This window comes from Mus pahari, chromosome 10 (genome assembly GCF_900095145.1).
Source record: "Mus pahari chromosome 10, PAHARI_EIJ_v1.1, whole genome shotgun sequence".
Lineage (NCBI taxonomy): Eukaryota > Metazoa > Chordata > Mammalia > Rodentia > Muridae > Mus > Mus pahari.
The window spans coordinates 25892512-25913185 of NC_034599.1; the positions used below are offsets into that span (position 1 = coordinate 25892512).

The following is a 20674-nucleotide window of genomic DNA, read 5'->3' on the forward strand; positions in this document are numbered from 1 at the left end:
AATGAATATTTTTCAGAAAAATGAAGAGGGTGGGGAGAACCACCAGCAGTTAAAAGCATTGGCTGCTCTTCCAGAGGTCCTCGGGTTGATTCCCAGCACCCATATGGTAGCTCACAACTACCTCCAGTTCCAGGGGATCCGAAGCTTTCTTCTGACCTCCATGGGCACACATGTGGTCCATATACATACATGTGGACACAACACTTATGCCTATAAGATAAATAAATCTAAACATACTTTAGGAAAACTAAAAAACAACTTAAAGTGTATAATAAGCCTACAGTATAAGCCAATACAAAAGCAATTATTTAAATGCTAATTAAATAATAGCTGTTAAATATGGACTTAAAGACAAAACAAATATATCTTAACTTTTCAAATAATTTCCCATTCATATTCATATCAAAAAATTATTTTGAGATTCTTACTTGCTAAGAATCCTGTATGTGGCATCTCATCCCACTCCAAATTTAAGAAATTCAAACTAATACTGTTTTACATTCAGCCAACTATAGAAAAATCCAGATAGTGAATATTCTAAGCTCGTTCAGTCATATCCTGTATAGCTCAAATGCAGCCAAAGGGTCCGTGAATGTCTCTTGCCAGTAAACTCTACTACGAACGCTGGAGTTTTAATTTCATGGCATTTTCAAGATCGTGAAATAGTAATCGTTTATTTTTTTTACATTTACCATTTAAAATATGTAAAACATTTTTATTTAGCACGTGGAATATACAAAAGCAGTCTTAGTCCGTGCACCGCAGTTTGTCAAGCCTTTTGGCAATTATATTCTTTGAGGCTCAAGATGGTAATGTAGGAACTCCAAAATCGGCCCGTTTGGGATTTTCCTTGGTGGGCTGGGATAGAGTTTGTTTTGCTGTATGGACTTCACCAGCCCAGCTTCTCAGAGTCTTCTCTGCAAGTCATCCACCATCCCTGCGAGGCTTGGGTTAAGCATAACTGAGGTACGGATGACACCTTGTGGTTGCATTGCGAATGGCAGGCACTTCCCTGGAAGTTACCACAGGGGCACAAGGAGGAATCCAGCAGGTCTACCTAGCAGCCAGGCTGGCTCCCGGGATAGTTTGCCAGACCACAATTGCTGTGTGGTTGTAGTTGTAGTTGTAGTAGTAGTTGTTGATGAAATGGGGCAAAGATGAAGTCCAGTTCAGTGTCCGTCTCCAAAGTAGTTCTTCTGTTTTACAACAGTAGTAGCCGCAATTTCCAGAGATTTCCCAAATGAAAACATAAGCAACACTTAGTTTTCCCTAGCCTGGTTATAGCCACTACCATCTAAAGAGAAAGAAGGAGCCAGGCGCTCCAATAAAATAGTCACAAAGAAGAAAGAAGGTACTCGCACACGTGAAGGACCTAACTACTATTGAAAACCAGAAGTTGAAAGACAGGCATGAGGTCACAGCACATACCTGTCGAGGCCAGCCTGGGCTATGCCTGGGCTATGCCTGGGCTATGCTGTGAGCCCCTGTATCAAGAAAGAAAAGAACAGCCAGGAAAAAAGAAAAATGAGTTTCACACTGGAAAATACTGAACAAGGAACTTAATGGCTAAGACCAGTAATTGAAATGTCACCACAGCCCTGAGGCAAAAGGGATTGCTCATTTAACCGTACAGGTCACACTGTCCCAGGGATATTAAACTGTTGGGGGATGAGCATCTTGTTCATTTTTGGTAGAAAACAGAGATGCTTTCCATTCCCCTGCCTCTAGGAGTGTTTTCCCCAAACTTCCAATTCTCTATACAGGAAAGGAAGGCGATTCTGCACCTGGGAGGTTCTCAACCACTCCTTTGCAGTCCTGTAGACGTGGAGAGAACTTGAGGTGCTGGGGCCTTTCCTTAGGTTCTGTAGTGACACAAGTTACTTTAAGAGACTCCTCTTGGGCTGGTGAGATGGCTCAGTGGGTAAGAGCACCCGACTGCTCTTCCAAATGGTCCAGAGTTCAAATCCCAGCAACAACATGGTGGCTCACAACCATCCGTAACAAGATCTGACTCCCTCTTCTGGAGTGTCTGAAGACAGCTACAGTGTACTTACATATAATAAATAAATATTATATAAATAAATAAATCTTTAAAAAAGAGAGAGAGAGAGACTCCTCTTTGTAGGTAACAAGTCCTAAGGAGTCTTTTGCATCCACCAATCCTTCACAGCTACAGAAATGGATTGGCTAAAGGTGAGCCACCACCAAATGCTGTGTCCTCCATGATTGTCTCAGAAAAGACACAGGGCAGGGAGCTAGGACTTGTTCTGGTACTGAGAGAACGTGATTCTGAATCCAATCTAGACCTGCCCCGGTAATACTAGAGTAGACACAAAGGTTGTGTTTTGTGGTCTTAAGATGGTGGTCGTCACTCTTGCTGGATCCCACTCTCTTCTGCAGGAAGGTGTGGTGTATGGCAGAGTGAGTTTGCTTCCCACATATTTATATGTATTTGGAGCTGTGGGCAATATGATAAAAGGAACCTGGCCGCTTTTCCAAACCATGACATCAAGGCAACTGGCAGAGCTGTGCATCAGAAGACAGACTGGCGAAGCACTTCCTCCCATAGGAAACGAGAATTTAGTGGTATTGAATCCATTTTACCTTCCTGGTAGTACCCTCTCACTACCCCCACTATGCTCAGAAACGAGCAATTAAGCGTCATTGACCAGGTGACATTTTTAAAGTTCTGAAGTGGTTCTTAATGGACAGCATGATTTCAGTATGACTCTCCTACCTCTCCCTTTGTCTTTGACCATTAAAGGCTTTGGAACCTTCCCACAAACCTCTTTTAACACTGCCAGATTGTACAGAAATCTGAATACTGTCTCTGAGGCCAGGGCAGAGTGTGTCTGTCCCCAGCACCTGGCTCTTGCACAAGAAGAAGCTAGTGTCTCTCCTCCCATCAAGGACTCGCCTTCAGAGGGACTGTCCAGCATTACAGGAATTGGCATAGGTCTTCACGTAGTCACGTAAAAAGGAAAAAAAAAGAAAGAAAGAAAGAAAGAAAGAAAGCTGTAGTTGACACTTAACTACTTAACTATCGGGAGGGGTTCACTGACTCCTGATTGGTTTTACATTTCATCCCTTTTTTTCCCCTCCTCTCCTTTTCTGTTTCTGTCTCTGACCCCAGGGGAGGGGAAACGGGAATAGTGAGCGATCAAAAATAAACCTCTTATGTCAAAGCCGGGAAGGAAGTATAAATACGAAGGGCTCGGCAGCCCACTCGGTGTTTCCCGAGGAAGGAGGCGACTGCACGGGACGCCGCGGAGGACGCGCGCTCGCGGCCCGGGGCGCCAGCTGCTGGAGTTCTGCTAGGTTGGCTGGAGGGCGCTGGAGGAGCCGGCTGCGCGATCCAGAGGGGCCGCCAGGGGACCGCCGCGCCTGCTGCTGCTGGCCGAGTCGGCCTCCCTATCCGATTGATCATTTTTCCTGGACAGAGCGGCCCGGCCGCCTCGGGCCACCAGCACCTGCCCGCGCGCGGCGATCTTCTTCCCTCTCCCGCTCTCCGCAGCACTCTGCCCCCATGCTCCGCGACCCCACCGCCACCCGGTGGCCGCCCCTCCTGCTGCTGCTACTGCAGCTGCCGCCGCCGCCTCTCGTCTGCGGCGCCCCGGCAGAGCCGGGAACCGGGGCGCAGGCCTCGGAGCTAGTGGTGCCCACGCGGTTGCCCGGCAGCGCGAACGAGCTCGCCTTCCACCTGTCCGCCTTCGGCCAGGGCTTCGTGCTGCGCCTGGCGCCCGACGCCAGCTTCCTGGCACCGGAGTTCAAGATCGAGCGCCTCGGGGGCTCGAGCGCGGCAGCCGGGGGCGAGCCAGGGCTGCGCGGCTGCTTCTTCTCTGGCACGGTGAATGGAGAGAGGGAATCGCTGGCGGCGATGAGCCTGTGTCGCGGGCTGAGCGGCTCGTTCTTGCTGGCAGGCGAGGAGTTCACCATCCAGCCACAAGGCGCTGGGGACTCCCTGGACCAGCCTCATCGCTTGCAGCGCTGGGGGCCGGGACAGCGCCGCGAAGACCCCGGGCTCGCTGCCGCCGAGGTCTTCCCCCTTCCTCAAGGACTGGAGTGGGAGGTGGAGATGGGTGATGAGCAGGGACAGGAGAGAAGTGACAACGAAGAGGACAGGAAGCAGGACAAAGAGGGGTTGCGCAAAGAGACAGAAGACTCTCGCAAAGTGCCACCACCCTTCGGATCCAAAACTAGAAGCAAGAGGTTTGTGTCCGAGGCTCGCTTCGTGGAAACACTTCTGGTGGCTGATGCGTCCATGGCTGCCTTCTATGGGACCGACCTACAGGTAGGACCTTCTGCAGACCCTGACTAACAGTCTATTGCTTCCCGATCGTTTTCAATTCTCCCCTTCCCACTGGTGTGGGGTGGGGTGGGAATCCCTCGCGCTCCCAAGCCCAACCCCAAAGGGGACTTTCTTCTTTCTGAGAAACAGCAGTAACTCCATTAACTTCTGCCTTGCCGGCTTCCTACTTCCCAATCCCTAAATCCCTTCCAATTTACAGTAGAGGCCTTGGCTCAGTCTCTTCCCAGCATCCTGAGTCTTCCACAGTTCCCAGGCACCTGCTTCTCCCAAAGGGAGATTAAAAACTGCTAAAGAGCCCTGTCCTTCTTGGTCCTGCTTCCCGCAACTCTACTATCTGGGACTCTCTGAGACTCCCTAGGAGAGGAAGCTGGGCTGGGACACGGTAGCTGTGACTGTCTTTGGGTAGAGAACTGAGGTTCCTGTAAGTAAAAGTCATTAGAGGGAACCGGACCTGGAAAGAGGCTGTCCAACTTCTGTACGCCCAGCTGGTTCTGATCAAGGGGCATGGGCTACCTTGCCAACCTGGCGCTCAGCCCCGGCAGAACTTGGCAGTGCCAACATCCAGCTCAAGAAGGAAGGAGGACAGAATTTCTGCCTAGGGGCTCAGCCCAGAAAACTGAAGTTTCAGTGAGCGAGGGGAGGGAGCAGGGCTGAAGGGTGAACTTTGTCAGTTACTGTATTCAAAGGAACCAGGGCTGAGGTTGGTCCTTCCGGCCACCCTCAGCTAAGATTCAGCTTTCAACTGACCTAGACAGAAAATTTGAGTTCAAGACACTATTGCTAGTAGCTGTGCATTCTTTACTACATGCAGTTGTGCTGGCTCAGCAAGAAGTGTTCCCAATCCCTCCCTCAAGATAGGGCAAAGATCTTACCAGCAGCAGAAAGGATAAGGGTCCCATTTTCTGTAATAGATGGAACCATAAATGTTAGCTCAGCTAGAGGAAACTGACCTGTCCAGAGATCATAGTTTCTCCGGTGGAGGATCCCAGCTCTGCAGTAGCCCAGTCAACCCTTTGGCAGTGATAGTGTCCTTGATCAGGTCCCTATCCTAGCTAGATTCAGCCTGTGCCCGAATCTGTTTTGGGTGCGAAGGGCATGGGCGTTCCCTTTGTAGAGTGGCCAGGCAAAGAGACAGCACACCTTCTGCTTGTCATCTGGTCTTTCCCACCTCCTGTAATGAAGAGGTGTTTGAGGAGAAAGTTCCGGTGAAAGCCACGTGGGGAGGACAGGAAGGACTGTGGGTGAGCGGTCCACATGATCGCTGTTCTATCTACTGCACAGACCAATTAAGCCTGGGACAGGCTCTCGGCACAGTCTTGTGGTATTGGCTCTGCTCAAAACACTGCAGGACAACTCTGAGCCATCAGCTCCTTGAGGTTTGTTCTGTGCTGATGCCATATTTGATTCTCTGCCAGCCTTAAGAGGAGGTACCAACCACTTCTTCTGAGTCTTTTACCCCAGTGTGTATTAGAGAAGTAGAGAAGGGTGAAGAGAGGGCTTCCCAACTCATCAAGACCACTACATCTGACTCTAGGCTTCTCCTGGAACAAACCCAAAGCTAAAAATTATATCCACCCCAAAATTAGTCCGGTCCCTGGCATCTGCTCTAAAATCCAAAATGTAGAAAGACCAACAAGAACATGGAGAAATATCGAGACTAGTCGGTTTTTTCAGAATGCAGAGCCAAAATGTCCTCCCCAGCAGTTCTCAACTCCTCATTTAAACACTGAGGTATTAAACATTTCCTTCAAAGAGATTGTTGGCATCTCCAAAATCCACAGGTGCCCAGGCTCCAGCATCCCAGAGCTACTGAAGCAGAACATCTGGTTCAGACCCAGGTTATGCTGACTTCTGCTTGGGGTACAGGCGTGCTGCTCACACAAGGTGACTCTTTCTGTGAAAACCACCAAGTCCTGGTGCTTTAAGACCTGGCTTATTCAAAGCCACCTCCTCCACTCAGAAGCCAGTCCTTAACAGGTAACCTGCAAGGAGGCTCTGGGAATCCATCAGACAGATAGAAGTCGCTTTGGGGTACCTTTGGGTAATGGGGGTGTTGATGGTGATAAAAGCCCCTGACTCTAAGAAACAACAAGGTGCTTGGACTTGGTCTGAGCATCTGTGAGACTGTTTCACGATGAGCCCAGTTTCTGGAAGGTTCAGCTGCTCGCTGAGCACACTACACTTACAGAATAGTTTTATATGCATGACCTCAGCAAAACAATGCTTCTGAGAGAGACAGAGGAAGAAGAATATAGAGCTTAAAAAGGACTTTCGTGTTTCCTAAGGTCACGTAAGTGCAGCGAGCAAGATTTGTCAAACACCCCAGGTTTCCTGAGCCTAAGTCTAGCATTCTTTGTTGCTGTACCTTAATACTCTATCTTCTCATGAGGAAAATCTGTGGTTCTATTCACCCTCTCCCAACTGTCCACAATGTGGTATGGCTCCTTAAATCTGCAGGCTCAAGATACCCCATCAGAGTGCCAAGCCCCATTCTGAAAAGAAACTGCCATTACCTTCAAAGCTTCAAGAAAGAATTGGCTATGATCCAAACTGGTGTCATTGCTAAATGACAATGACATTCACCAGAATTCTGGAAGTGAGTTCACTTAATCCCTTCACAGGAGGGGCCCCTGCCTCCCACCTTCTTATCTGGGTTCAGAGTTAGGAGTGCATATCATAAGACAGTCTCACAGATGCTTAGACGGGAGCGCATTACCTTGTCCAAGTTCCTTTGTTTGTTTGTTTGTTTGTTTTTGAAGATTTATTTATTTATTTTATGTATATGAGTACACCATTGCTCCCTTCAGACACACCAGAAGAGGACATCAGACCCCATTACAGATGGTTGTGAGCCACCGTGTGGTTTCAGGGAATTGAACTCAGGACCTCTGGAAGAGCAATTAGTGCTCTTAACCACTGAGCCATCTCTCCATCCCACTTGCCCAAGATCCTGAAAGATCCAAGGGCTCTTATCGTCATCATCACCCCCCCATTACCCAAAGATACCCCAAAGCGACTTCTATCTGTCTGATGGATTCCCAGAGCCTCCTTGCAGGTTACCTGTTAAGGACTGGCTTCTGAGTGGAGGAGGTGGCTTTGAATAAGCCAGGTCTTAAAGCACCAGGACTTGGTGGTTTTCACAGAAAGAGTCACCTTGTGTGAGCAGCACGCCTGGACCCCAAGCAGAAGTCAGCATAACCTGGCTCTGAACCTGGGTCCTGCTTCAGTAGCTCTGAGCAGCTGTCATTTCTGTCAGAGTTGAGAGAGAGAGAGAGAGCACTTTCTGAAAGGAGGGACCACCTCAGGAGAGTCCACTAACTTTGTCTACCTCTCAGATGCTACTGAGCGTCCCCTGGGTGGATATGGAGCAGAGCAGAGTTCCGGCAGTAAGCAGACCTTTTAACCTATGTCTCGGCTGGGAGGGTCTAGGACTGGTTCTTCTTCCTCAAAACAGACCAGAGCATCCCCAGATGCAACGTCCTGGGGAGCTGATTCTAGGGAGAGGCCATCATGATCACCTCCTGTCCCTCTACTTCCTGCAGTGAATGTTCCCCACAGGCCCTAGTTCTATAGTTACCCTGTACCCTGGTTTGCCCAGAGGAGTCTCTGCCTGGTAAAGTAAAAACAAATAGTGTCATCTTTTGGTGTCAATGGTGTGCTGGTTTGGGTGACACACAGGTCTAGGCTCCATCGGCTCTGTATTTATGCCAGTTTTCATGGGAGAGAAAGGTATGTTACCGTAATTATGCTCAGCCCGCTTCCAAACAATTGGGTCCTTTTCATCCCTTGCTGCAGTAGAATGACCAAAGATATTATTTCCCAAAGAAAACCTCCAAAAATCCAAAGGTTGGGTGTGTGCAGTTCGTGACAGGGCTCGCTTATTTGCTTGCAAACTTTGGGTTTGGTTTTCCTTGTGGCAACCAAGAGTGGTGGTAGTGTAGTGGCCAGGAACATAGCCTTAGAAGGAAAACACGTAAGTGAGAGTTCCAAGGCAGGTATCTATCTCTCTGGGCCTCGATTTCTTCACCAGGGAGATGGGAGCAGTCAGACCCACATCCTAAGACTGTCCTGAGAATGTCACAAAACATGGAACACACCTGAGTCGGGTCCTGGTGGACGGATGGTGCTCGCTGAGGCATAGCTATTCCTGGGGTTGCCTTTGATGATTGAAAACATTTGACCGAGAGGGCATAATGTTGTGGCTACACATCACTGGGATGTTAGCAACTGCTATTCAGCTTTGCTGACCCACACGGCAGAGACCATCTTCTCGGACTGCCTCAGCTCTGAGTGTTTACGGTTGGCTTTGGGCAGCTCTGAAGAAGGGTAGTTTTGCAACCGCACCATTTGCTTTGTGGAGAACAAGGTGTGATGAGGGACGGTCATGTGAGTCTTACTCTCCCCTCCCCCTTCGCTTCTCCCTTTCCTCCTTACGGAGCTACCCTAGCCCTAGAGGTCTTATCAGGAAGGAGGACTAAGGGCGCCACAGGTGGACATACGTTGCCACTCTTCTGACGTCCCCAAGCACGCCACACAGGACTTGGTACCCATTGTGTGGAAGCAAATAAGCAACGTCCAGGTGACACTGTAGCCAGGATGAGAATCCACTGCTAGTGCACTTTGCCAAAGCTCGGCTTCCACAAGAGACCCAGGGGTGGGCTGTGACTGCCAGAGGGGCACCCAGGACCCTGGGGAAGAAAGGTTTTACTTGTAGCTCACAGAATTCTGGGTGTACTGAGAAGGTCCCCAGAAAAATGCCACCTGTACCTTAGGAAACTTAAGTTGCTTGACTCACCTTGACCCATGGGCTCCTATCACTCTGACAGTTCTGGAGGTTTCTGCCAAACAACAGGGGCCTCACTCAATAGGGGAAGAATCTCATTCCCGCTCTTGAGCTCACAGTTTGTACTTGTGTGGTAAGCAGAGAGGTATAAATAGACACCAGGTGGTGGATCAAGCAAGCCATTTGACCTTTTCCTTGACTGGCACCTGGGCCTGCTCCCTGCATCAGTAAGTCTGGCCCATCGGGACCTAGGGAACAGATGGAGAATCAGAAGCATACAGACTCCAAGTGACATCCTTATCCCAGTCTTAGCAAGTCTTATCCCTGGGGAGCCGTGAGATGGACCATGATACAAAGCTCCTGCCACTGCATCTAGATGATGGAGCTGGCCCTGGGAAACAGCGGGGATGACCTGCTTCTCGGTGAGCTCTCAGTGGAGCTTCTGAAAGAAACACTGGACCACAGAATCTTTGTGGTCCTCCCCTATGCAGATTATCTTCTGAGATGGTCGGTGACAGGAAAGAACTTAAGCCGTCTTCATAACCAGCTGTCGCCTGGAGGCAATGATTTCCTGGCCTCCTCAGCTGACTGCAGCTCAGTATCTGGAGAAAAGGATCCTGAGTTCCCTATGCTGTCCTCCCTCCAAGTAGCCAGTTGCCTTCTCCCTGAGGGACTAGGACATCATCTGTCACTCTAAGTCAGGTCTGGCCTGGTGAGCTTGAATATACAGGTCATTCTCAGTCCCCCCCAAATCCTCAACTCCTCATTTTAAGCCACCTTCTTGAACACCCAGAAGTCAGCATCTTGGGTCCCAGACTGTTTTAAAAAGACCTTACCCTCCCTAGTTTTCATACCACAGAACTGGGACTCAAGAGGAAAAAAATCCTGGAAGGACAGTTGCAGATTTCCTCAGAAGAGATCCCCAGGGGTTGGTCCAGTCAGACCCTAGCCTCACTAGACAAAGCAGAAGACTGTCTGTCCTCCCTCAAGAAGCAGGGGCGATTTGGCCAGGAACTTGTCTCCCAAGCTACCATTCCTCAGGACTCACCCTTGGTTGCATAATGATGTGGTTGCATATCTCCCCTCAGCCATCCGACTCGGGGAACAAATGCCAAGTCAAAGCTTTGCTGATAAGATGTTTACATCAACCTAAACAAGCTGGCGTGCATGGCATGCTGAGCCACCTGAGCTCAGAAACCTGCCAAGCCGTTCGTAGGAAGGAGTAACGAAACATCTGGTCTACCGCCTGCAGGATGAACAGACAGGTCCCGTGCACAAATAATGGAATGCATCTGGAACTCCCACGTATGGCCTTCCTCGATGGAATGTCCCCTCCATAGCCTTCCCTCCCCTTCTACACCCACCTTTTAGGCCACAGGAGAACAGAAGGGGGGGGGAGCTGAGGTCAGAGAAGGTCCAGGAAGCAAAAAAAAAAAAAAAAAAAAATGGCAAAGCATACAAACAACTGTTCAGCTGGCTACATACACCAAGGGCTCGAGGCGTGCCAGCTTGTCACCCGCTGTCTCTGCCTCTGAAAAATAATCCACAAGGTCCCCAAAGTAGGACAATAAGCTCTCATCTGGCCTCCCCTCAAAGCCTTGGAATCCAGCAAAAAAAAAAAAAAAAAAAAAAAAGCAGTTAGCAGCTCCAGGATAGGCCAGAGGCCAACTAATGACGTAGGACCATAGGCCTTTCAGTTGGCCTGGGGGAACTGCAAGCAGGTGGGATCCTCTGCATTTGAGTCTCATTAGGCCCTCTGGCTTCTCTGGAGCTCCAAGCAGAAGTGAATGAATGCTGGGAGTGGGGGTGGGGACTGTTCCTGAAGAGAGCAGGAGGCTGGAGTCTAGAAAGGAGCGTGAACCTCAGACACACACCTGGACCGGCATTTTGGCTCTAAGAGTAGTGTGATCGTCAAGGACTTCGTGAACTTGGATGACTCCTTCGTTCATAAGCAGAACAGCAATCAATGCCTGATCTATAGTTGCTATGAGAAGTCAATGAGGTGATGTGTCAACTATGGCCAATGACTACTGCAGAGTAGCTCTTGCTAAGGGTAATTATGAAAGCAACGTTCTCAGAGTTAACGGTTCCCCAGACTAAAAAGTCGAAGTTATCCCAATGAACATCAGGAAAATGCTCAGACAGATTCTAAGAGGGAAATTCCACTGACTGTAAGTCCTCGGGCTGTTGCTTCTGGAGTGAAGCCAGGGAAGATGGGGATATTTGGCAAGGAACCAGTTGGTGTCCTGGGCAGTCAGAATAAGCCATCCAACCCAAGAAAACTTTTTATTTGCCTTTCCAGTGCGGCAGCCATGTTCCATGTACAAATGTTGTTGGTGCAACAGAAGAACCATGTGTGTTGAATTTTAGCTAATTACTAGGAAGTCGGTCACTCATGAGCTGGTCTAGATGTTCAATGTGTAAGTTTTGTGATCAAACAGGACTGGGTTCAGATGACAGTACATTAATTTTGCGATCTTGGGCCAGAAACTTATGATTGGCCTTTTTCTCTGGGGAAATAATACCACGTCCTCACATGTTTTGCTAATCCTCACGGGATGCTGAATGTCTATAAAGTTCAGCCCGGAGCCTGGCATGTGTAAGATAAGCGTCTCCTAATGAGGTGGTAGGAGTGAGTAGCCAAGGCAGTGAAAGTGATTTCAAGCACTGTTTCCCCTTCTGGTAGAACCACATCCTCACAGTGATGTCGATGGCAGCCCGAATCTACAAGCACCCGAGCATCAGAAACTCCATCAACCTTGTGGTGGTAAAAGTGCTAATAGTGGAAGAAGAAGGATGGGGCCCGGAGGTGTCGGACAACGGGGGGCTCACACTGCGCAACTTCTGCAGCTGGCAACGGCGCTTTAACAAGCCCAGTGACCGACACCCGGAGCACTATGACACTGCCATCTTGTTCACCAGACAGGTGTGTGGGCTGGTTCTAAAAGCCCGGGGAGGCAGAAGATAGGATGGGCAGATCAAAGGGAGGGCTTTGGAGCCTGCCCAAACATGGGAGCTGTCTCCCTGCTGGTCCCAGCTGGACTTTGGAGGCCTCTTGCTGGAATGAATAGAAGAGGGTCATGAGGCAAGTGAGGGGCCTCTGCAAGGGGAGAAGAATCTAATAAGGGCACTTTTCCAAACGTTTGTGACCAGCTGTCTGCTGAGGTCATACCAAGAGGCAGCAGGCTCAAGCAGCCCTGGGAGAGGTCTGGAAATGGAAATGGGAAAGGGTTCTGGCTTCAGTCTGGTTAAGCATAGGAATGGCCACCTAGGGATCCCTGGATTTTTCACATAGGAGGGTGGCTGTGGTGACTTAAACAGCTTTCCTGAAGGCCAGTGGGCACATCTGAGTGTGTCCGGCCCAGGCCACCAGTCCTCACAGGAGCCACAGGTGGAAATGAAGCGCTGTTATATCCATTCTGCGACTGAGGTAAAAGAGGCCCCAAGAGGCCATACAAGCAGTAGTGACCAAAGTTCACTCACTGCCCCACCACCACTGTCCTGTGTGTGTGTGTGTGTGTGTGTGTGTGTGCGCGCGCGCGCACGCGTGCGTATGTGATACTAGTTTTGGTGTTGTCTTAACAATGGGCCCATCTCCAGGTTAGAAAAACAAGGACAGGTGAACCAACTGTCACAACCAAGACAAAAAAAACCAAGGTGACGGACAGGACAGCTAGGTAGGATGCCTAAGTGCTGAGCTCTACTGATTATGCCATAAAAAAAAAAAAAAAAAAAAAAACATGTTAGAAGGAGGCTCAGTAAGACAAGCATCAGGCTTGTCTCTCAGAAGGCTGAGTGGGACACTGGGCACTCACCTCTGGTCTTCGCGCCTATCCCTATAACTCAGCATGATGCTCTCTCTTCACCAAACAGAACTTCTGCGGGAAGGGAGAGCAGTGCGACACCCTGGGGATGGCAGACGTTGGCACCATCTGTGACCCCGACAAGAGCTGCTCAGTGATCAAGGATGAGGGACTGCAGGCAGCCTACACCCTGGCCCATGAGCTAGGTAAGACTTGTCAGAGCAGAGCTTGCTTCGGATGTAAGTAGAAGCTACCTCTGTCAAGTCCACGGCTGCCTGGCGTCTGAGGAGGAGGCCATCTCACGCGTAGCCATTGACGAAGTAGTTCTGTGTATATAGATGCTATACTTGATGTTGCCGACTCCACTCCTACTCTGAGCACAAAACCAAAGTGCGAAATCAGTGTCCTGGGACATCAGAAGCATTACGCAGAGAATGCCAAAACAGGGGAGACGGGTTTGGTTACCATGATGATCTAAGGAAGCTAAATAGCCAGGCTTCACGGGGAGATGGATTATGAAGAGAGAGTCGTGTTAGACAACCAGCGGTAAAAGGGAATGTGAGATCCTCTTTGGTCAAAAACTAAAGGGGTCACAATGGTCCTCTGAAATCTGAAAAGACTTCTTGGAAGTAGGACACTGAAAATAAGTCCCACAATAAATGTGTTCAGGGAGCCCCCATGGCCATGCCGGGGGGAGATGGTAACAGGAACGGGTTGCTGAGACCATCAACACTGCTGGCCACATAGGAAACATATGGGCAGGACAGGGCCCCTGGGGGTATGGAGAGCTGGAATGGACCACAGCTCTCTGCTCTCCTCACCCCCAACCAGGGCACGTTCTCAGCATGCCCCATGATGATTCTAAGCCCTGTGTGAGACTGTTTGGGCCCATGGGCAAGTACCACATGATGGCGCCATTCTTCATCCACGTGAACAAGACGCTGCCCTGGTCTCCCTGCAGTGCTGTCTACCTCACAGAGCTCCTGGATGACGGTCATGGTATGTCCCACTCAGCTCCCCACCCCCACCCCCTGCAGCTGCAGAGCCTTTTCCTCCGCTGTTAGCACCTGCTGTGGCCTGGGGACTCCCTGCAGCTGTGCGTTCTCATAAAGCCCATAGGGCAGGGAAAGACTTCAGAGGCGTGTCATTCTAGGAAGGCATGCGAAGCATCCTCTCTATCCTCCCCATCCTCCCCGAGTGATCCTCCTTGCCCCTCCCACCCCCATCTTCCCATAGCCTGAGCTCTGGGCTAACTTAGATTTATTCCTTCCAATGCAAAAGGAATTAGTCTGAGAAGGTTGTCCAGGGGTGGTGAGTTTAAGCAGAACATAGAGGAATGGAAGACTGTTTGTAGTTTGGAAGAGCAGAGAAGAGAATGTTCCAGGCTGGAGTGGTAGACTGGACGGCAGCTCAGAAATGACAAAAAGGCTGTGGGCTAGTCACATGAGAGCCAGGTAGGACAGGGGTGCCCGGTTAAAGACATTTAAATCATCATATCAAGCAGGGAAACAAGGGATTCCAGATTCTTCTGAAGGAGGCAGGGATATAGCCAATGCGCATGTCAGGGTTCTTAAACTTTACGTGGGATGTGGTTTTATAGTGCAAGAGGCTGGCAGTCACGAGACGCGTACTGAACGTCACAGGAAATACACTGGACACAAAGGAAAACATCCTACAGAGACATTTGCTACAGTTGCCCAGAATTAAACAAGCTCTGTGTTCCTGGTTGGATGTTGGTGATGTTTAGATCGGGGATGAAGAAACTGGGACGCCTAGACACCAAACTGCATCATTCAGAATTGGGAGTTTAGTGTAGGAGCTCAGTGCAAGAGGCCACGCAGGGCTGAGAGCAAAGTGTTGCCCTTGTTCTAACGCATCTGTTTCTTCTGTTCTCAGGAGACTGTCTCCTGGATGCCCCCACCTCGGTTCTGCCCCTCCCCACAGGCCTCCCAGGCCACAGCACCCTCTACGAGCTGGACCAGCAGTGCAAGCAGATCTTTGGGCCTGATTTCCGACACTGCCCCAACACCTCTGTGGAGGACATCTGTGTCCAGCTCTGGTGCCGCCATCGGGATAATGATGAGCCCATTTGCCACACAAAGAATGGTAGCCTGCTCTGGGCTGATGGTACACCCTGTGGCCCTGGGCACCTGTGCCTGGATGGTAGCTGCGTGCTCAAGGAGGATGTGGACAATCCCAAGGTGAGGAAAATGGAGAGGAGATAAAGGGAGGAGGGGAAAGCAGGATTGGGAGGCAAAGGCTCTACATGGGAGAGTCAGGAACTAAGATGTTTCAGGCCCAGCTAGAAGTGTTACGTATCAAAAGAGTCAGTCTCAACAGAACAAATGGTAATCACCCCCACGCGTGGGGAGCTTTGAGGCTTGCTCATGGCCAATGGGATGTTTGTTGCCTGGCTCCTCGAAGTTCAGCATCTCCGCCTTGGTGCTGTTTTGTAGCTGTTTTGAGGTCTCATGCAGATTGGTGAAGGCGTGAAGGCCAGAAGGTGGGCACTCAGCAAGTGAGAGCCCAGAGGAACCCACTATAATTAGAGAGTGACATGGAGTAGCGACATTGCCTAAGTGCTGAGTACCCATCGCCTGCCACGTTTGAACTGAGTTCCTTAGGAGAAATCAGAAAGTAAGTGTAATGGTGAGAATGTCTACTCCAAGAGGAGGGGAGAAGGGATCCGAGTGGCCTGTGTCCAGAAAGAGAAACCTTGGCCCACTACTGAGGAAACTTGCAGAAACCCCAAGGCAATGCCAGTGAGGATTTTAAGTGGTTCACTTCTTCTCCCTGTTCTTAATACATCCAAACAGCAAGGCTGATCATATTTCTCCTTCTGCAAGTCATGGAGCCTCCGTGATGAAATACTATCCCATGAGTTTCACAGCCTGGGTCCTGCCCAGCGCTGAATCGCCACGGTGGCCCGAGCACGTTCCAAGGGCTGTCCTCGGTGGCATGCTCTTGGTGCTGATTTGGGAGCCTCCCCGGGCTGTGGAAGCCACACATTCTCACCCAAAGCCTGGGCTGGTGCAGTGTCATGGATTCCTGCTCAGCCACCTCCTGGTCTCCCCATTCATTCTTCTCATGGTGTTGAAAGAGAAGAAGGTTCCAGCCACCTATCTCAGAGGCAGAACTTTGAGGGTGACATAAAACAGTCACGGGATCGTCTATCCTTAAAGCGAAAAGGGCGGGACTGGAAGCTACCCTCTGTCTGCAGTATCAAGCCTCTGACAAACGAATGCATCGCTGCTGTAGGATTTTATATTTGGAGCAGAAGAATGGGAGGGTTCTATGACAATTATGGGAATGGTTTCTCTCTGTGCAGTGGTACATTTTTAAAGCTTGCTTTCTTTCTCTTTCTTTCTTCCCATATTTATTTTTACAGTCTTCTGCTTTCATTTTTATGTGAGCAAAATGTTCTTTAATAGTAGGGGGGAAAAGTCATTTAGAACCCTTGCTGGAGCTGTCAAAGGAAAGGCTTCGTGGGGATTATGCACTGTTGGTTATTTCGAAGAATCATTGTCTTGATCCATTGTCTTGAGGGGCATATGTCCTCCCCAGGTGAAGCAGCTACACTGACTCCAGACTCCTCCCATTGAGGACACCATGGGCACCAATGGAAACCTACTGCACCAAACCCAAACTTACCCATAAAAGACTCTCTCATACTCATTCAGCAGCTATTGTGTTGGGCACTTGGGTAGAGTAAGGTGCTGTTTATATATTCTGCGCAGTCACAACAAACAAACCTAGCAGAGCCTCTGTGCTCATGAAGCCACATACAAGCAAGCCACACCATCATTAACCAAGCAATCGAAATAATTTCCAGGACACCATACATTCAGATAAGGAAGTCAGGCCCAAGCCGCCAGGTGGCATGGAGGACTGAAACCTGCTCCCCTTTGGTCCTGATTTGGTGGCATTGTGTGTTACAGGCTGTGGTAGATGGAGACTGGGGTCCCTGGGGACCCTGGGGACAATGTTCGCGCACCTGTGGTGGAGGGATACAATTTTCCAGCCGTGAGTGTGATAATCCAGCGCCTCAGAATGGAGGAAGATTTTGCCTGGGTGAAAGAGCCAAATACCAATCATGCAACACAGAGGAATGTCCACCAAACGGTAATTACCTGCCAGTATAGGTACAAGGGATCCCAAGAGGGGCGAGGGGGGTCTCCCCACGTACAGAGCTGAGCCCTTGTCTGGATTTACACGAGCTCTGCAAGATGTCGAGCTTGGGGACAGTCCTCGGGCACCCAGGACTGTTCTTACTTTAGGGAGAGGACAGTGATCTCAAAGGCAAGATTCCTCTTGTCCTGGTCTTCCCAGCTGTTGAGAGACAAAGCACGTCACCCCCCAAGCAAATCTGAGAGGGACCTTTGAAGAGGGATTGCGCGGAGGGTGATAACTCTCTTGGAGGCATCCGAATCCTTCTCTATGCCGATGGCAGCCTTTTCCGAAGCAAGTGTCAGAGCCAAGCCTCCAAGGTCTCTCCAGCCAGCATTCAGCCCAGGCAGGAGAGAGGGTTTCTGGATGTGATTGATTCCTGGGTACATTCCTTCTGAGAAGAGCTGCCCGTCTTCCCTTGGAGCCATAGCAACTGCCTGACAGAGCCTTCCCCAGAAGGAGCACCGCTTCTGCCTCCCCTTGCTCATTCCTACCCCCTAGGTCATGCTAGAAAGCACACACATGTATTCAAAGTGGAGAAGGGGAGCAGTCGCCAATTTAGGAAAGGGAATCAGATTTTTTATTTTTTTATTTTTTTGGCCTCCACCTCCTCCAGTGGGCAGCTCCAGGAAGTGCTGGCAGCACAAAAGGGCAAGGGAAGCTTTAGGAGAAATTCTCCCAGCTGCCAAGATAGATGTCCTGGCGTTGGGCTGGGTATCTAATGGGGAAATCTGGAGGCTCTGCAGTTTTGCTAGACAGGGACAATCAGTAGTATACACTCTAGAAAATTTTCTCGGGTACTAATGAGAGTTTGTAAGGTAGGCATGAATGATAGGTGACATAACTTCACATGCACTGAGATCAGCCGTTTCTATCAAGTATCCGTCATTGCCTCTGTATCTGTAACTATAATAGACACAGAAGGTATAAATACGCATGTCATGGTCTCTGTCCTCGGGGACCCTGCAATATGACTAATGATGAACTCTTTTGCACAGTAATCGTGACTTTCCCTGTAAAGCAGCAACCCTGAGCATATGGGGAATCAGGGAAGGAAGCTCAGAGAGGTAAGGCCAAGGAAGGTCCAGATGATGATATGCTGGTGAGACAGGAAGTTATGTGCCAAGATAAGGCAGGTATGATAAACCCCATCAATTGCTCAGGAGGCGCCAAACAGAAGTTGCAGCATGTCAAAGCCAGTCCAGAAAGGTCCTTAAAGACTGAAACAGCATGTGTGGATTGTCCATGACAACTGTCCCATAGGGTCACCCTGACGTTTTCCCGGGTACAGCCAGGACCCCTTTGGCAGTATGAGCTCACAAGCTCAGCACTGTACGTCTGGGCTTAGGAATCTCCAAGGGCCATTCAGATGTATAGCAGGGTAGAGATGCATGGTGGGAGGGGCAGGCCTCACTTAGGATTGGTGCAAGGAAAACACATCTGAAGGGAAGATTAGTCTGAAGGCTGTGCACAGAGGTCTTCATGTATGAGCACTGGAGAGGCTCACAGGAAGCACAGTACTGGGTCCCTAAGGCATGGCATGAGGCCTGGGCTTGGGATTATGACAGTTATGTGCAATCATCTGAAATGACAACTTTTCCTGAATTTAGCAGAAGATGTCATGGTAGATTAGAAATAGCACAGAGAGATGCTTGAATGTCCAGGATGCTGGGGTGCCAGTCTCATTATAATGAATACCAAGCCAAACCAATTATCGAAAGAATAAGATAGTTCTGGTAGGGAGTAATTATAGTACCTGCAGATGGAGCTCTCCCATAGATGGGATTCTCCCATCGGAATCAAGAAAGTGAGCTGCAGAGGCAAGACCGGGGCTAGAAGTGCCAGTAAGCCTTTGCCACATGACCGTTGTTACTAGGGAAATCAGCATAAAGTATAAACAGCAGAGTCCTGAAAGTGCAGCTCAGTGTCCCTCACTCAGATGGAAAGGATATTTGTACCAGAAATCCCAGTGTGAGGTTGGTCCTTTTCTTGTACCTTTGAGAGAAGATTACACACACACACACACACACACACACACACACACACACACACAAACACTTCCCCCACCCAGGTATGTTTAGAAATAGTGGGCTTGTGCCTGGGTCCTTGGGTTGAGTCCGAAGCCTAGAGAGAAAGGAGGCCTGGATTCGGATATTTCTCTACCATAGTTCTTCAACAGGTATGTTACTCCGAGATGTTTCTTACTCTTCTCAGGAAAAAGCTTCAGGGAGCAGCAGTGTGAGAAATATAATGCCTACAACCACACTGACCTGGATGGGAACTTCCTGCAGTGGGTCCCCAAATATTCAGGTGTGTCCCCCCGAGACCGATGCAAGCTGTTTTGCAGAGCCCGTGGGAGGAGTGAGTTCAAAGTGTTTGAAGCTAAGGTAAGAATCCCCCCTGGACTGTGACAGGGATTCAAGGACAGGCACGTGTTGCCTCCCCCACCTGCGGATGGCTTCTGTGTGCTTCATGGCCCCCTCTTACCTTTCCTTTCCCAGGTGATCGATGGCACTCTGTGTGGACCAGATACTCTGTCCATCTGCGTCCGGGGACAATGTGTTAAGGCTGGCTGTGACCATGTGGTGAACTCGCCTAAGAAGCTGGACAAATGTGGGGTGTGTGGGGGCAAAGGCACTGCCTGTAGGAAGGTCTCCGGTTCTTTCACCCCTTTCAGGTGAGTTCCCTAGAGGTTGTACCTAGGCAGAGGAACATAAAGGGTTTTGGACACTGATGGCCTCGAGCTTAAATAACAGATGCTAGTTAATAGTTGTGTAGATGGGTGGGGGTCTTATAAAGATGTCAAGACTCCACTTCTGTACAGAATGTCAGTGGTTGCTTCTTCTCACAGTCGTCGTCAGGATGTACTGAGGTGGGGGGGTATGGGGCGCTTGGAATAGGATCTGGCTATGAAGAGAATGGGATGGGGCAGCCATTATGTCATTAGAGCTGGAGGCCACATGGATGGGAATGTGTCAGCTCTGAGTCACTGAGTAACACAGGACTCAGCCACAAAACATTTCCCCTAGGCCTGTTACGGAGAGGCTGATCTCCATGCCTAGCTCTTCATCAGAGAAGAGGATGAAAACCAGCGGCTCAGCAGCCTTGTGAATCTAAAGGCTTGGAGAGAGGCTCACACCCAAGCACCCCACATGCGTTAGAGCCCCTGGGGTACTCCAAAGTGCTTTCTTTCTCCCTGGCAAAAACTGTTATTCCCTACCTTGGGATTAAGGGACTGAAACAGGCAAAGATTGACGTTTCTAAGGTCACACTGAGAGTTAGTGATAGAGAACTTGGATTTCTTCTTCTTCTTCTTCTTCTTCTTCTTCTTCTTCTTCTTCTTCTTCTTCTTCTTCTTCTTCTTCTTCATTTCTTCTTCTTCTCCTTCTTCTTCTCCTTCTCCTTCTTTCTTCTTCTTCTTCTTCTTCTTCTTCTTCATTTCTTCTTCTTCGTTCTCCTTCTCCTTCTCCTTCTCCTTCTCCTTCTCCTTCTCCTTCTCCTTCTCCTCCTTCTCCTTCTCCTTCTCCTTCTCCTTCTCCTCCTCCTCCTCCTCCTTCTTCTTCTTCTTCTTCTTCTTCTTCTTCTTCTTCTTCTTCTTCTTCTTCTTCTTCT

At 49.6% G+C, this 20674-nt stretch overlaps 1 protein-coding gene across 2 annotated transcripts in view; it reads left to right on the forward strand.

The window, feature by feature from the left end:
• The first annotated feature begins 3247 nt into the window (after nucleotides 1-3247).
• Nucleotides 3248-20674, forward strand: part of Adamts8 (ADAM metallopeptidase with thrombospondin type 1 motif 8) — a 20975-nt gene continuing 3548 nt past the window's right edge. Inside the window, exons 1-8 of one of the 2 annotated variants that reach the window (XM_021207532.1) lie at nucleotides 3254-4291; nucleotides 11779-12018; nucleotides 12966-13101; nucleotides 13727-13894; nucleotides 14792-15096; nucleotides 16834-17017; nucleotides 19277-19449; nucleotides 19564-19739. In XM_021207532.1, coding sequence (XP_021063191.1) covers nucleotides 3527-4291; nucleotides 11779-12018; nucleotides 12966-13101; nucleotides 13727-13894; nucleotides 14792-15096; nucleotides 16834-17017; nucleotides 19277-19449; nucleotides 19564-19739 — 2147 coding nt within the window. In that variant the 5' untranslated portion in view covers nucleotides 3254-3526. Of the gene's footprint in view, nucleotides 4292-11778; nucleotides 12019-12965; nucleotides 13102-13726; nucleotides 13895-14791; nucleotides 15097-16833; nucleotides 17018-19276; nucleotides 19450-19563; nucleotides 19740-20674 lie in introns of both variants that reach the window. The other variant, XM_021207533.1, reaches the window with a different exon arrangement.